Source organism: Athene cunicularia (assembly GCF_003259725.1).
Source record: "Athene cunicularia isolate RWA chromosome 9 unlocalized genomic scaffold, athCun1 chr9_part1, whole genome shotgun sequence".
Lineage (NCBI taxonomy): Eukaryota > Metazoa > Chordata > Aves > Strigiformes > Strigidae > Athene > Athene cunicularia.
Genome location: NW_020799110.1, coordinates 8721243 through 8737462, shown reverse-complemented (window position 1 = coordinate 8737462; position 16220 = coordinate 8721243). Strand labels below are relative to the sequence as shown.

At 36.9% G+C, this 16220-nt stretch overlaps 2 protein-coding genes across 2 annotated transcripts in view; one reads left to right on the top strand and one right to left on the bottom strand.

Annotated features, from left to right (window-relative positions):
• Nucleotides 1–6180, top strand: MRPL47 (mitochondrial ribosomal protein L47). Its single transcript, XM_026854802.1, has 6 exons — nt 1–49; nt 676–736; nt 1258–1354; nt 3001–3131; nt 4540–4635; nt 5065–6180. The coding sequence occupies exons 3-6, from the start codon at nt 1283–1285 to the stop codon at nt 5180–5182; spliced, it is 417 nt and encodes a 138-aa protein (XP_026710603.1). The 5' UTR covers nt 1–49; nt 676–736; nt 1258–1282; the 3' UTR covers nt 5183–6180.
• A 391-nt stretch (nt 6181–6571) lies between these two features.
• ACTL6A (actin like 6A) overlaps nt 6572–16220 on the bottom strand; it is an 11720-nt gene continuing 2071 nt past the window's right edge. The window contains exons 3-16 of the mRNA XM_026854964.1: nt 15973–16032; nt 15369–15445; nt 15001–15175; nt 14544–14644; nt 13153–13250; nt 12342–12436; nt 11996–12102; nt 11821–11910; nt 11574–11635; nt 11142–11256; nt 10716–10796; nt 9652–9747; nt 8467–8553; nt 6572–7868 (exon numbers count right to left, since the gene is read on the bottom strand). Coding sequence (XP_026710765.1) covers nt 7788–7868; nt 8467–8553; nt 9652–9747; nt 10716–10796; nt 11142–11256; nt 11574–11635; nt 11821–11910; nt 11996–12102; nt 12342–12436; nt 13153–13250; nt 14544–14644; nt 15001–15175; nt 15369–15445; nt 15973–16032 — 1325 coding nt within the window. The 3' untranslated portion in view covers nt 6572–7787. The remainder of the gene's footprint in view (nt 7869–8466; nt 8554–9651; nt 9748–10715; nt 10797–11141; nt 11257–11573; nt 11636–11820; nt 11911–11995; nt 12103–12341; nt 12437–13152; nt 13251–14543; nt 14645–15000; nt 15176–15368; nt 15446–15972; nt 16033–16220) is intronic.

Sequence of the window (16220 nt, the reverse complement as noted above, 5' to 3'; positions counted from 1 at the left end):
GAGTTTTTTGATGATCCAGGAAACTGGGGAGAAAAAACAGTAAAGTCTGGTGAGTTACCTTTAGCATTTCTGATAGTGATCTTTGAGCCACTTGTGCTCAACTGAAATCTGACCTATTCTTTTGCATTATAGGAAGTATTTACAGAATCACAGAATTGTCTAGGTTGGAAAAGAAGATTATCCAGTCCAACAATATTCATAGCTATGTAAAACTTCTTTTATATATGTATGTACATACATATACTTGCACATTTTTTGCCTGTTAATTTATTTTTTCTGTGTTTATGAAAGCAAATAGTTATTATGCAGCAAAATATTTTGATGTAAATCCTCTGCTTTGCTCTTAAGTGAGTGTATCACAGAAGAGATGTTATTTGATGAAATATACAGTACTATGGAAGAAAAACATTTCAATGTAAGATTCATCTTATAGCTTTCCCTGTTCCCAGCCTTTTACAAACACAAATAAACAGTACATGCTGTTGTCTTTTTAATATATTTATATATTCAAAGAAAAGCTGAATATCCACAAGGAAAGCTTTCCAAGAGGTAGTATTTTTTTAAGAAGTGATCCTTGTTCTTTGGAGTCAGCTGAGCCTGCTAATAGAAGCACTGTTTTTCAGAGTAAGAGAACTTTGTTCTATTCAAGTTTTTGTTTGTTTTTATTTTTTACAGGGGATGCATGGAATATAAAGCAGTTAAGGGGCAAGAGTAGTGAAGACCTGCACAAACTTTGGTAAGTTTTAGTGAAGTGGCTTCTCTTCTTTCAAAGCAGCTCTGCATGTTTTATTAAAATGTGGCTAGTGAACTTATTAGCCAGTAAATTTTGTCTGCCATACAGCTCTGCATGCGTAAGCCTGCTTTGGGCTTGGAACAGCCCAAGTTCTGATACTTCCCAGAATATGAAAGCTGTAGTGCAGGTGCTTGTGTGATAGTTGTGCCCAGTACAGAGTTCAGGTTTGGTGTGGAGAGGCCGAGTTTGAGCCTTGATGGACTTGAATGTAAGTGACCTCTGATGGGGCTGGAGATTGTATCACCACTCTAGGCAACCTGTGCCAGGGATAAACCAGTACTTTCCCCATTTCTACTGGGCTTTCTCCAGTTGGTCATTATCTTTTTGCTTCTTTATATGAAGCTAGCAGGTATAGAATATGGGATTATAGATTGAACAACTGTGCTCTGTCCAGCAGGGTAGTGAGTGAATAATTTCTAATGCATCCAGAAATTGTTTTTGAAATACTATGTTTTCTGATCTAGGTATGTCCTACTGAAGGAAAAAAACATGCTTTTAACTTTAGAGCAAGAATCGAAACGACAAACCAGGCCTATGCCAAGTCCAGAACGATTAGAAAAGGTAACTTTTTCATACTAACTAAAAATAAAACTAAGTAAAACTGCTGAGTGAAAGGTGAAGTGTTTGTAGACTTGTTAAGGACCATGTAAAAAATTATTTCCCTGATTTTAGTATAAGCACAAACACTGTGCTCAAGCAACATAGTGGGGAAAAAGGCCTTTCCGCTTGTTACACAGTGTTAAGAAATATTTTGCCATCTTCATGCCCTGAAACTGCACTAGAGGATTTCTAGAAACTTCCTGGTAAAACTGCAACATTATCTATTTCTTTACTCTCCACAAACTTGGTTTAGCTGCTTCCCTGACATTGTCTTCTCCGAACTTGTGCCCTTTGGCTCTTTATTGTTCTCACTTTTGTCATTCCTTCCTTTTGCATTTTTGTCATTCCTTCCTTATTGCAATTCTGCCACTAATTTATTAAATTCTTTCCTCAGTATCTTTACCATTGAAAACGATTTAATTATAAATCAACTGCTATCTCTATGCTTATGTCTCACAGATGAAAATTTACACTTTTACTGGCCAGTTAATAATCTAATGTTAAACAGGAGAGATATTCTCATATACCTCCCTATTTATCCAAATTAATTTGGGAAAAGTCTGACCTTTACATTGTTAATCTGAGTTTCTTTGTATGGATAATAATTAACTATTATTTGCCATCACATATATCTGCAGCTGCATTATGGTCTCGTTTGTGTCAGACATGGATTTATTTGGTCTCCTACTCTTGTCATTTCATCAATGTAGTTATAAATTAGGGAAGAGACAATATAAAACTGTCGTCTGGATCTCCTAGTATATCTTGTTCTAATTTATCCTAATATGGTCTCTCAAATATATTTTGTGATTCCGATTCTGAACAGTATTTTCTCCTTAGTCCAACTTACGCATCCATATCCAGCAATTACAGATCACAGTAGAACTTGCTTTGGGAGGGAACTTAAGTGGCCCCAACACTTCAAAAGTCAAATCTTACTAATTGTCTGTTTGATTTTGGCTGAAGCCCAAGAAAAGTCAAAGTCAAGGACCAGTTAAATACTATGCTTGCACTGAGACAAAATACAACAATTGCCTATTAAAATCAGCTCTAGCAGCTTCCCAGAGTGTTTAACATGTTGCCATATGTAATGCGTATGTTATGAGTAATATTATGAGACAGACCTGATTAAAACCCTTCACCTTAAGTGTCGTAGTTTGGTCAAGGCAGCTTTCTAATCAGCCAACAGGCATTACTGAGGCTGTGACCAGACTCCAAAGTGAAAACTAGAATAACAAACAGCCAGTACAATCCGTCGGACAGAAATACATAGAGCATATCTTCTCTTTGCTTTCTATGCTTCAGCATTAGATCTGGCTTTATGTATTAGCCAGCTAGTCTTTCATGAAATATCAGACCATTAGTTATTTCATATCTGTTCTGCTTATAAGTTTGGTTTTTAGAGCACCCATTCTTTACTGTTCTAGTACACAGGGCCAATTCAGCTGTTTCATTCAGTCCGCAACTGTGAGATTACTTCTGATGGAATTCCTAGTGAGTTTTACCTTTGCCTTTCCTTTAAATTTTGCCTTAGATTTTAATTTGAGATCTTTTAAATTGTCAGTGTTCATTTTTTGGCCCATCCTGAAACTATTTCTTATTTCCAGGTAGAAAAGTCTATGGAAAATATAGACTTAGTTGTCAAAGAAAGAGAAATTGCTTTGAGGCTTTTACAAACTGGCCATGAAAAACCAGTACCTGGCGAGTGGAGACATGACTTCTTAGGACGCACCTACTGGTATGGAAGAGAGAACTTTTTTTCATGTGTGTGAATTTTTCTTGGGGTATGTCTCTTTACCAGAAAATCCTTATCTAATCAAAAAAGGAAGCATATACTGTATAGAAGGAAACATGTTTTCTGGTCAGCATTCAGGTGCCTCTTGAGTTTTGGTGCGTTTTTTTTAATGTGGTTATAATTGTTGCTAAATAATTCAATGGTAAACTCTACTGTTAATTATAACAAAATTAGTTCCATGTAACTAATATGATTCCTGTACTCAGAGGATGTGTTACTATAGCTATTCTGTAACACAGGAAGGAACTGGGGAATACTGTTCAAGTTCAACCTTCTGGACTTACATAGTTATAATGCAAAATCCCCATATTGGGGGACAGCCACCCAAAGTATTGCATGAGACCACATAAACATCTGTTGGAATTTCCTAAGAGTCTTGGCAGGTATTTAACTTAGGAGCTTCTACCTTTAGAATTATTTATTGTCTAGATACTTTCAATAATCTGTAACTTCAGGTGATGACGCTGAAGGATCTGGTGGGACCTGCTGTTTCATTAACCAGTATTTTACCCTCATCATATTGCCACTGGAAACACACTATTCAACTCTGCAGTAACAGTGTAGATAACAGAAGGTCACACATTGCAATAATGGTGAATTTTCATTTATAATCCATTTGCTTACACATGAAATATAAATCAGCAGAGTACTAAATGCACTAACCACTAGATTTACACCTCTAGGGATAAGGCTTCTGTAGATCTTTCTGCTTGGAAACGCTGTCTGCAGAGAAGGGTTTGCCCATATAGTTGGAAGTGCAGTCCCCAGTTAAAGCAGAGGGAAGGGGCAGACAACATGGAAAGGAACTCTGCAATGCACATAGTAGTAGGTGTGACACAATCTGGATGCACTGGAGTCTGTAGGTGAGGCTGCACAAGCCATCTGTGCAGCCCATATGCAAGAGAAACCCCAAACAGAAATAATAGAGTATATGTTTAGAGGGAAAGACTTATGTTCAGGCAGACTTGCACTTGACATGACACTCCACCACTGGCATTTAAAAGAAAATGATAGTAGAAACAAAACTCTCTTCATGATTTGTTCACATCAGCTTTTGAAATTTTTCTTATGAAGGAGTAACTTTGAAACACAAATGCAAAGAATCACTGTACTGGGCTCTCTTCAAACATCTGTTTTTAAAGCAAGACCACTCTACAGAAAGACGCTGAACTATATATGAGATGTAGTTACAAACCAAGCCAGCAACAGAAAGTACATACCCATGTACAACCTCTGTGATCTACTGGTCAGACCACTTTATCACTGTACTGTAACCAGGTATAACTGGTAGAATCCAGGAATGAAGACAAAAAGTGTATGTTCTGTAATCATTTTTATCTGTTTTTAACAGTTACACATATAAGGAATGGCCAATACCATGGTACTTGAACAAAAGATACAAAAAGAAGAAATTCTATTACTTACCTCATGTGGAACGCTTCATCAGGTAAAAACATTTTTTTTGACATAGAAAGTTATTTTCTGATCTGTTTCTCAGTCCTCCTTATTAAAAGGAAAAAAAAAAGTAGTAATTTTGTTGTTTTTATAGCTAGCAGACTGAAAATAAGGCTTTTAAAAATTATGGCTTGTTCTGTTTCTTTTTGCTGTTCCGATCTGAAGTTATTTCCTAATAACTTGGTTATCTATGAAGTTGCACTGTGAAAGTAACTTTACATGCAGCCTACCTAAGATTGAATTTCTGCAGAATTCAAAAGCAGAAGAAAAAAAAAAATTGCCTTGCAGGCTTTTTTGTTTATCAAAAGCAAATTAATACTGAAGTTTAATCACTGGGAGCATCTATTTGATTGGGTGGGTGAGCTCACTAAGGTTGTTACAAGCTATCTGGAAATTGACCACACTGATTTCTTTATTTCAGGCTCAGACTTGAAAAATTTTTATGTAAAAGGGCAAGAGGGCAAAATCTAGAGAGGAAGAGGCAGAAGCTCTTGAAAAAGAAGTTCCCTCAACTTGCTGTAAAATCTCAGAGCCAGTAACATGCTGGGAGAGTGCTGCAAGCAGCGGATTGATTTATCTTTGTCTGGAACACGCAACAAGTTCTGAAACCAGCAAACAACTCGACTGAGCATTCCTGAGAGTCTTTTTTAATTGTACGTTTGACCTAAATTAAACTTGTCATCTGGTATTAAAAAGTAGCTTTGATGTGTAACTCAAATTCATCCTAACAGTATTTTTTAAAAACATGTGAAAAATGACATATTAACCAGCTGTTATGGTGTTAACAGTGAAAAGTACCAACTGACAAGTGTAGTGTAGGGATATTTATGTGGTTTAGTTTAACAAATATGCATTAAAACCAGTCAGAAGCTGGAGAGCCTCTGAACCTCCCATACTCATCTTTGTTCCCTGATCATCCCAGTTACAAGTGTGTCACTTAAATTACATGTGGTTTCTGCATAAAGAATGGAAAAATACGCCATTCAGTCTGCTACGAGGAACTTCTTCCCTGCCTTACGTCTGGCTTATTAGAAAGTATGAAATATTTAGCTTGTGAACTTTCAACAGTGCAGATTTCTGATTTCTTTTTTAATCAGACCTAGATTTCTAGATGCCTGTGACAAATTGAAACATTTGTGCAGTGTTATTTTGCAGTGTGCAAAATGTTCTGGTAATAGTCTTTCATGAAACTGAAGCAGAAGGGTACTGCTGATGGTCTCAGATGGTAAACACCTACTTCATGAAAGCTTTTAACCTTTACATGAGGTTGTGTAGAAATATAAAGTCAAAACACTAGTTTTTGAGGAAGCAAGTGTGCTATACAGTATAATCTGATTAAAACACTGGAAACTCCAAGGGGAATCAACTGTAGGAGACAGACCTATCTGTCATCTCCATCCTCCTGACCTTCAGTTACTCCTCTGCATCACAGAAAATACCCGCTTCTTAAAGAGAAACTCTTCACAGGGGTGAGAAAGCCCTAGAAAGTGTTTTGTTCTCCATATGGTGCTAGAACATCCACAGAAACAGTACAATGGCAATAATTCAAAGACTAAGCAAGTGCTTCTGAATGAAGGCTTAAAAGGCAAAGTCATCAATTCATAAAGAAAACCCAAAAAAAGCCTACTTTACGTCTTCATCCCTAGCTCCAAGCTGTCCAGTCACCGATGCCACAGTAACTTTATGCAGCATTACTCATTGTGGTGTGCTAAGAAACAAGTTCAGGTGAAATTCCACATGCTACTTGAATGCAAACTAGCCTTTTTTCTTCCAGTATGACAACACGAGTAGGTGACATATCACCTACTGTAGCTGTTGCCTTATTTTGTGAGAGAAATACAGTTTGCCAGGAGCTTTGGGAACATGCATCAGGCAGCTTGGTCTCAAGAGCAGCTAATGGTTATCATGATAAGACAAAAGCAGGCTGGTTTGATAAATTACTTTATTGTTTGGAGGTAACGTGAAACTGTTTTCAACTAGAGGCCTCATCATTATTTACCCACAAGATCTTTTAGGATACGAAAAATGTAGCAGTACTGTTTACATTATTTTTTAAAAAATCAGTTAAATGCTATTTGGTTTTCCACAGCTTTTAAGATAAGGAGCAAAACTCCATTGTGTCCCAATACAGAACATCACACATTTTTAAACTTATTTTAACAGCAACATAGAGCTGCATCCTGACAGCCAGTTCCTGCTCAAAAAAAAAAAAAAATCATCCTTCTTCCTCTGCCCCTGAGTGCACACTCCCCATGCAAAATGCAGGCACTTACTAACCCTGCTCTGAGTCAGTGGAGGGAGTTATACCAGCAATAAACAAGCAGTGACTGCCCGTCGGAGTTACAGCTTCCTGCCAAAATGTCAACCACAGCCTGAGGTCTTCAATGACCATTCTCCTCGTCTTAGAGACAATTCTTTTGCTTTAACTTCCCTGGCTTGAACACGTTTTGCTTTTCACCTACATCACAAAGTCATTACATACATTCTTAGAAATCAGGTGGAAAGCACTGATTGTTTACTGAAATGGAATTGCTCCATAACAGAAAATTAGCAAACCAGTGCTTAATGTAACATTCACCACGTGGAATGTAACACTTTCATGAGACAGTAAAAGTTTACACTGAACAGAGTCACCTATAGTAGATTACAAACTTTCCATCTGTAAAACAGAACAGTAACTTTCTCTGCAAGTACTCACAAAGTTGCTCAAATATAAAAAAATTTTATTTTTTAAGAGACAAGAGCAATTCAAGGCCAAAGTACCAGCAAGGAAGACTAATATGTGAAAGTAGACAAGAGGTTTTTAATAAATTTGCATGGGCATTTGCAAGGTTAGGCCTCTATCTACTAGCTAACCTGTAGAGCTGTTCCCAGGAAAAGATACTAGAGAAAATAGATATTTATACAAAATTATAAAATGCTTGTTACATGAATTATTGCTTTACAAGGGATGTAAACATCCTTTTTCTATGATAGTACCTATTAGGTGTCTCAAAATTTCTAAGGTTTGTTAAAATGGAACTTGAATTATCCAAAAAATCCAATATAAACTTTCTACAAAAAGAGTCCATCCCATTCCTGAGTATGCTAAAGCTATAAAACAGAAGGAGCACTGAGCAGGCAGCAGTTTTCACAGTAAGAGGTTTAAGGACATTTTCTTTCTACACACTGTTTCCCTCCTTCTTCATATTCTTGTTTGGAAATCCACATCTGTTGAAACGTACCCTACAAAAAAAGAAAAACAACAAACCCACACCAACAAAACACACAATAAGCAATCAGGAAACAAATGAAGGTTAAGTAAAACATAATTATATTTTCCTAAGAGGGAAAACATGCAAGTCTTTACATTAAATGAGGTAAGAGGACTTGACCTGCTTAAGCATCTTTTCCTTTTAGTTTTATATTGCTAACAATTAAACTAAAGACAAGAAGTTGCAGTACTGAAAGCTGATTTCAGTCTCCCTTTCCCATACTGCTACTTTAATCCCCACAAAGCATATCAGTACACAATAACTTGTAGAATTCAACTCAGGAATATGATGCAGAAAGAGCTTCACTACTTTCATGGTGTATTATACATGTCATTTCTAGATGTCTTATTTCATGTCTGCACCTTGCTATTAAAAATGGGAGAATGTGGCAAGTTATTTTTTAATTGGAAACCCTCATGTCTCATTTTTTAAATAAATTCTCTTCACCTTACCACAAGGATAGACAAGATTATGATTACTATAGCGGCACTAACTCTGCAGTGCGCTTACGCAGAATTAGGTTTTTGGGTGGACAGTGCTGCTTAGCATAGCAATACAGGTTTACTAACCAAAGAAGCCAAAATGGAACCACCAATCCACGAGCTGAACCTCCGCTCCACTGTTGTGTTGTTCGCTATCAACTTCAGGCGCATGCTCTGAATTGAAAAGGAGGCAAAATGAAAGAACAATCAAAGTGTAGGCCGGTGACCTTTAGGGATGAAAGGACAGCACAAAGTACTTGGTGCATACACCAACGTGCAGGTAGAAAAGGTCGATTTTCTTAAACTTGCAATAATGCTTATCTGCCCTGTACTTGGAACTCAAGAACAGCCGTAGTGGAACAGAACATGTGTGGCTTTTATCTTGTCTCCCAACAGGGAGCAGCACCAAATGTTTAAGGCTAGAAATAGGGCAGGCAGAGAGCAATAATACTCACAGTATATATTGTCATCTGTAACACCGGGCTACTTAAAACGTGCACTGGGACTAAAATACCTAACGTTGCTGAACTTAACTCATCTAGTCCTTTTTGGACCCGTTCATTCCTTTTGTTTTCAAATGCCTTGTAGTACTAAAATCTTTGCATTTCAATGGGTTCCTCCTAAGGTCTTATAAGCAGAAGCGAGTAACCACCTTTTTCACTTTCTCATACCATTTATGACTGCAGAGTTGCTACAAGTAGCACATTTTTAATTGAATATGAATATTCCAGAAATATCATAAGCTGTATGTGTTCTCAAGAACACAGGTGTAAGGTATTAATACTTTCTTTGACAACAAATTATTTTAAAGAAAAAAGTATGTTAAATCACCAGGTTTTATCTATGAGCAGGTTGAGTTGTCTGTAGAATCCAGGAAAAAAAATTCCCCCCATGACAAAGTGACAAGACCTGAGGCAGAATAACTGAATGTGCTTCAAATTAGTCAGCAACACTTCAGAAGACAAGCCATCACACGAAACAGCGACTGTTGCTTAGGGACAATTACAGAACTTAGAATCACAATCTGAAAGCAGGAATGGAGAAGTAAAATATTCAGAAAGCAGTTATAATATCTGCTGGAATTAATTTCATATAAGAACCTTCCAAGACTTCTTTCTTTTCTTTAAAGAAGGAGATTTCTTACCTCACAGAAATCTCTTGAGCTGTTGGGTTCCTGACAAAGTCAAAGCTATGATACACATTTGTATATTTATGTGGCAGAAGAGCAAAATGATAAGTAACTCAATGCAGTAATTTAAAGAGTTGCTTTACCGGTGGAGTTTTCTGAGACAGCTCTCTGTTCAATCTGTCTGTGAAACTCTGTATCAGAGTGTTTCCTCCTGCTACAATCACGCTGCCATAGAGGCCCTAAAAAGACAATAAGCAACCTACAATATTAACAACTCAAAACAACTGTTTCACAGAATAGAGAGGAATAGCACACAAGTACATATAATCAACAGCAATAAGACATCACTTCATGCCAACAGTATTACCTCTCCCAATCCAATTAATTTTTTAATCACTTGAAAAATATTTCATGACAGCTTAACACTGAACTATACAAGGAAGACAGAAGCTATGTCAATAATGATTCTAAGTGATTTCACGGAGTATTTTCTACTATAGAGAACCCTACACCTACAGGTATCTCCCTTATCCGAACTGTTCATTTTCATACAGTTGAATGTTCCAACCACAGAAGAAAACCCCACAGAACTGCAACAGGTTTCAATCTCACTAATGTTGCAGTTGGTGAACACAAACCATGGCCTGGCCTACTAACACTGCCTGACACGCCAGTTCAGAGGAAACATTTTTGAAACAACCCCCATGCAGTCTGTATCAAACACAGAATATTTTCAAATCGACACCTGAGAAAGTTAGAACATAATTTTAAAAAGAAAGTTTTCCCTTGAAACCTCTTTTCTTCCTTCCACTCTCTACAAAAGTTCTGTATGATTGATTATGTTTATCTGCCACACCCAAAAATCTGAAGATAAAACAGAAAAAAAAGTTACAAACATGGAATGCTTATCTGAAGCCAATTCAATATTCATTATGCAGTGCTAGCCACAAAATCTGGACACTAGCTGTTGAAATATAAGTAGAAATACTGAGTAAAAGGAAAAAAAAAAATCCAGATTTAGCCTTTTGTAAGACAAAAGAGTAACTCTACATATTCCTTTATATAAATATGTAAAAGAGAATTATTCTAGTGTGTTTATCATTATCCTAGGAAATCCGTATTTCTTCATCAACAGTTCTAGTCTTGAAAAAATATATCAGCACAAAAATATCTGTGCCTTAAAATAATACGTCTGACTAACACTTACCGGCCTGATGTCTATATCACACATTCCAACGCTTGTTGTGACAACGTGGCTCACACCCAACATCGTGTTACCAGATAAACCCTAGAATTAAAATTAGTAATCTACACATCATTGCTTCAAAAGAGCAAGGCATATAAAAGCCCCGAATGAGCTGAATTGACAAATATTACTAGAGAGGGAGCTAAGCAATTTTTAAGGAATGAAAAAAAAAATTCTGATTTTCCCATTCAGCTCATCACCACCCATTCTGAACTACATTTAATTCTTAATTTCCCCAACACTAATACAACACAGGCAAATTCTACCACACATGAAAGAACCACACAATGTAAATACACACATACAAATCATTAAATTAAGAACATCATACAAAAGGGAAGACATGATTTAAAGCCTTCCAATTACCACATATCATAGTTGTTTTACCTTTACATTAGAAGGGTCAAACAATCCCTCAGGAATTTTTAGACGCTCAGCACCAAAGTCACAGTTATAGCCGTTGGGGAACTCGTAATGAACTGTTGGCATCTGTGCTGCTACCCTGGAGCATCAGTCAGAAGGGAACATATTAAAGTGCTGCGTGAACAGGATCTTATCTAAGTAGCATTATAAACTCGGGTTTCAATGGGAATATTGTGATTGGTATTACTTGCACCTTTGATAATAATTATCTCATGCATCTTGGAATATTAAATAAAAAAAACCTGTCACCTGGATGTACACTGTATTTCTACTTTCAGAAATAAACAGTTTTTATCTAAAAACTTCTGTAATAAAACCAGTCAACAGCAATGAGCAGGCTAAGCATCCCATGCACAACTGATAATTAATTTTACAAGAAGGAAAACAGTGACCTACTGTTCATCATAGGTTGAATCTGATACTTGGAGGACAGAAGCTTGAAAGTCCTGAATGACACACTATGGAGTTAAGAATAATATGGTTATAAGAATTTCAGTCTTCAGTTTCACAGAATTTATAGAACTGATACTGATTTTTAAAAAGATTTTCTAGTTCTTCAAGAGGAAAACCTCATATACTTGCAAAAAAAAACCTTTATGGGATGCCTAGGGGAGTTTGAGAGTGCAGGAAATTACCTACTTACATTACACATGTAGTTGTGCCAAGATCTAGTGACCTGGGGTAACTTCTCTTTTCGCTTCCAATTTGCTGGTGACCCCTCACGAACTGCTTCCTGAGATTGTAGGAAACATAATCATCAGTTAACCATTTAAACCTCTCCCCAAGCAAACACTTACTAAATAAAGTCATTTTCCCACCTTTGAGGCAATCATATATGGAGGAATTATCTCTATGTTCATTTCCTGAAACAATTCCCGGCACTGCATAGTAATAAAGTCTCCTGCAAGTGGTGATTTTACAATACCTAGAAGACAAAAAGAGAAACAAAACCAAAAGAACCTCACCAACCTGGAAAATACTGAAATCACAAATGAAGTCTCACAACAAACTGTTTGTCAGTGAATGTGGTTAGGTGGTTGGGTTTTTTTTTTTTCTATATTTAAGGGGATACATAGATTTAAAAACAATAACAAAACTGTGAAAGCAGAAAGTAAGCTAACTTGACCTTGACACTACAATGCTGTTACTCATGAAAATTTTTACCTTGCTGAAGTACATATCCATCATGCACTGGAATAGCAGTGGTGTGTGTTGCTCCACTATCCAAAATGAGACCTGTAGATCTCCCATTAGCAAAACTAGCCCAAATGATTAAGGAAAACACTGTAATTTTCACTTTAGAAAAAAACCCCATTGCCATACAATTAAAGCATAGCTAGGAATGAGGACCCCCATGTTCTATTCCCTGGCTCTACAAAAGGATTTGCTGTTTCCCAGCATGTATTGTCTTTCCATGAAGTGCACAACCTCATAGAGAGAACAGCATTTCACTTCTATCTGTGAACTAACTTGAGCTTTGAACATAGAAAGGTGAGACTTCATGTCAATACTATGCGGCAAGCTCTCAGTACATCCAACTCATTTAGACTCTCAAATTGAAAACATGTTATTAGTTTAAAATCATTACAAATATTCATCTTAAGGCTATGGTAACTTCAAGCTCTAATTACTGTATCTAGTAGCCTGGACAACACCATTTCAAGTCTGTAATATTCTTACCCATGGTATACAATGGGAAAAAAAATTGAAAACAGAAAAAAAACCCCACCATCTCCCCCAGAAAACAAAACCATCATCACCAAGGAAAACAGTCAGACTGGGAGAACTTCAAAACTGAGCTCTAAAGCTTTAAAGTTCAGAAACTGAGTTTTTTTACTTCCTCCTTAGATGTTTACGGAAAAATTATTTTGAAAGAAGAAAAGTTAGACATGACGTTGTACTAGGAATTGCCTGGAATGAGTTTATTGTAATTTTCTGGGTGTGGGGAAAGGCAGTGAAACATTCCAAAGGATACGCTGTTAGAACAGCAGTTTTACACAAGAAAAAAGCAGGGATGTTGTAGTGTTCAAACATCAATTCAGTCAGTTTTTCACGCTTTGCTCTAGTATTCCACTAGAAGAAAAAAATAAACCAAATCACAATAAGTGACCAAAAGGAAGATACATTTACCATTAGAGCACACTAACAACACTGACAGAATAAAGAAGTAGTTAGAATTGTTATAGCCACAGTTTCAAATCATATAAGTTCTGTACAGTCAGATTTCTAGTAATTTACTTCTTCAGAAAATTCCAATTCTATTACAATACACTAATGCTTATCTATCACACAGAATGAAAAGCGATATACATTTTTAGTGTTACAATAGAGGTTTCTTTGTAATTCTACAGGTCTTCAAGCATCAGTTTCTCAAAGAACTGTAAAACAAGTAACATGCCCATTTTACAAGGGGAAAGATACGTGAAATAACTCGCCCAGCTAAAGGAAAAATAAATTCAGATTTTTCCTGTTTCCAAGGTATCTTCCTACAGTTCTACTGTAATTTCAATTAAGCCAGTATATATATCAAATATTCTACACATTACTAAAAAAAATACTGAGCCAATACATTAAAGTAACATTCTCCTTGAAGAACTAATCTAAGTGGGAACCTCTATTCAGAACCCACTGAGCCATCGAACATGAAACAACCATTGCAAATTTATCCAAACTCCACAAGCTACAATTCAACACAAGGGAACAATGAAAAAGAAAATTATTTTCACAAGATTTTTAAAAAATGGCATAACTTTTGTATGGCATGTCTATCCTTTCTATTCTAACTTTAAGGTCTGCCCTTCAAATGCTGGCCAATATTAAATGACAGAAATCTTGTCCATGTATTTTCCCAGAAATTTGTATTCACCCACCTTACAGGGCCATTTACAGAAATGAAAAGAGAAAAAAAGAAAACTTCTGCATTGTAAACATTATTCTCTGTCACATAATATTTAGTTGTAAGGCTGAATGAAGTGACAGATTTTCAATGACATTTTATTAAGTGTAACTTAATACACAATAAGAGATCCAAACACCTTTTTGCTTTTATTCGAGGCTTATATAAGTGAGACTTATTTTTTTTAATTTTTGACTTCCTTTTCATAAGTGAAAAACAATAGAACATTGTAAATACTTTCTAATACAACTCATGTAAACTATTTCAAATGGTTTTCTTTTTTAGACATTTTTCTTAAACAGATTACTTTCCAGAACCTGGCAAAGTTTTTAAAAATTGTTATTTGTGTAGCTAAGTTTTAACACTCATAACCTACAAGCCAATGTCAGACTTGTCCACAACTAATGTTTGTGGAGTCAACAAGAAGATATAGTTAAGACTTAACAAAATGCAAAGCTGCTTTTACTCACCGGTGCTTCGGACATAAGGACAGGATGCAAACTTGCTTCAGATTTAATATGCATTTTGTAAGTGTGATCCAAAATTGCCTGAAAACTATCCCAGTCTTCAACTGTAGAAACATTGAAGTGAGCAGATTAGTTACTTCTAAGTTTTGTTCCATTCATAAATACACAAAGTTTTTCCAATGCTTTTTTTGTGTAGAGCTCTTTAGCCAAAAGCTATCTTCAGCAGACATACACATTCTCTGCGGAATTCTCTTCCTCTGTAATCAACATGATCATAACATTTCAACAATTACGCTGAAAGTTCACTAACACTGTAAACCAACTATACTTCATGCAATTTGTAAATTTTTTGTTCTTGTAGCTTCTGTTGCCATACATAGCCTCTGTTTACACGAAAGCTATGACTTTTTGCAGCCTAGTGATGCTATTCTTAAAAAGAGGTAGAAAAAAACCACCATACTCATTCCATTTTTTAAAGGTGAAATGGCCTCCATATTTTCCCTGGGAACTCTGAGGGCGTTGGTGTCTATATAGTACGTTGGGCCTCCCTGTTTGCCTTTATCACCATCAATCTCCATCAGAGTGCTGCCATTGTCCCTTTCTAGCACCACACCAATGGCTGTTGGAAAATCAACCTGTAAGGCAAAAAAGTAAGCAGTATATGAGAATTATTAATGGTTTGGGTGTTTTTTAGTTCATAAATTCAGAGCTTTTCTTATACAATACAGTCAGAACAAAAACCAGTGTATTGTGAAAACTTGTAACTAATAAACAAGGCCTAAAGCATAAATTCATGCTGCATTTTCATCGAGTCATACAGATTCTCACCTTTGGACAGTCCTCGCCTGCATAGCCTGCTCTCACTGTATACGAGCCAATGTCAAAAACAAGAGCCCCAACTTCATCTGAAAAGATTGTCAATAAAGAGGCAGTGAATGGTTATGACACTCTAAGACAGCCCTGACCTTTCCCTGCCCACTATCTGTTTTACTTGCAAAAGAAGCAAAGCAAAGTCAAGGCATCTTTTTCAAGGCAAGAAGAAACTTCTCTACTCAGAACTCCAGTTACTGGTGAAGTATTAGAAGACTGCAGATAAGCTTTACGTGGGACGTTGTAACATCTTCCTTCGGCATAAGTAAAAGGGAAATTTTAACAGAAGAGGGAGAACATAGTTGCATCTAAGTAGATGACAGGACAAAGCTATAAAAAAGTGCTAATTTTTAACTAATGGTCACGAAAATCCAAGTGAACCCAAACCTCCCAGGAGCGCTCAGAATTAGAAAGGCAGGCCTGAAAACACCAATTCTGTCAGTGAAGGCTGTCACAACACGAAGCGCCCTCATCCCTGTGGGCCCCAATCCTCGCTGAGGTGCTCTGCACACCCTCAGGAAAACTTAAGTCTGAAACAAAACACCTGGACTTTAGTCCTCACGGAAAGCTGTGCGGAAGTGCTCTGTGAAGAAGCTACACCCCAGTTTCCAAAGCGCGGAGTCTTCTCAGGCCACCCTGCACCCGAGCAGCGTTAATTCAGCCCAAGGCCACGGCTTGGCCGGTCTCCGGGGGAAGCTTCTCAGCGAAACGACGCCGGGAGGGGCATAAACAAGGCCTGCAGCCGCCTCCTCTCCCTCACGCACGCCGCCACCCCGCGCCCAAGAAACGGGGGGGACCTGGAAGGCTCCG

Bases quoted from the DNA above. Each gene is read 5' to 3' on its own strand.
- MRPL47 (XM_026854802.1), top strand. From the start codon at position 1,283: ATGCTTTTAACTTTAGAGCAAGAATCGAAACGACAAACCAGGCCTATG. The intron at 1,355-3,000 runs GTAACTTTTTCA...TCTTATTTCCAG, and splicing joins GTCCAGAACGATTAGAAAAG to GTAGAAAAGTCTATGGAAAA. The intron at 4,636-5,064 runs GTAAAAACATTT...TCTTTATTTCAG, and splicing joins CATGTGGAACGCTTCATCAG to GCTCAGACTTGAAAAATTTT.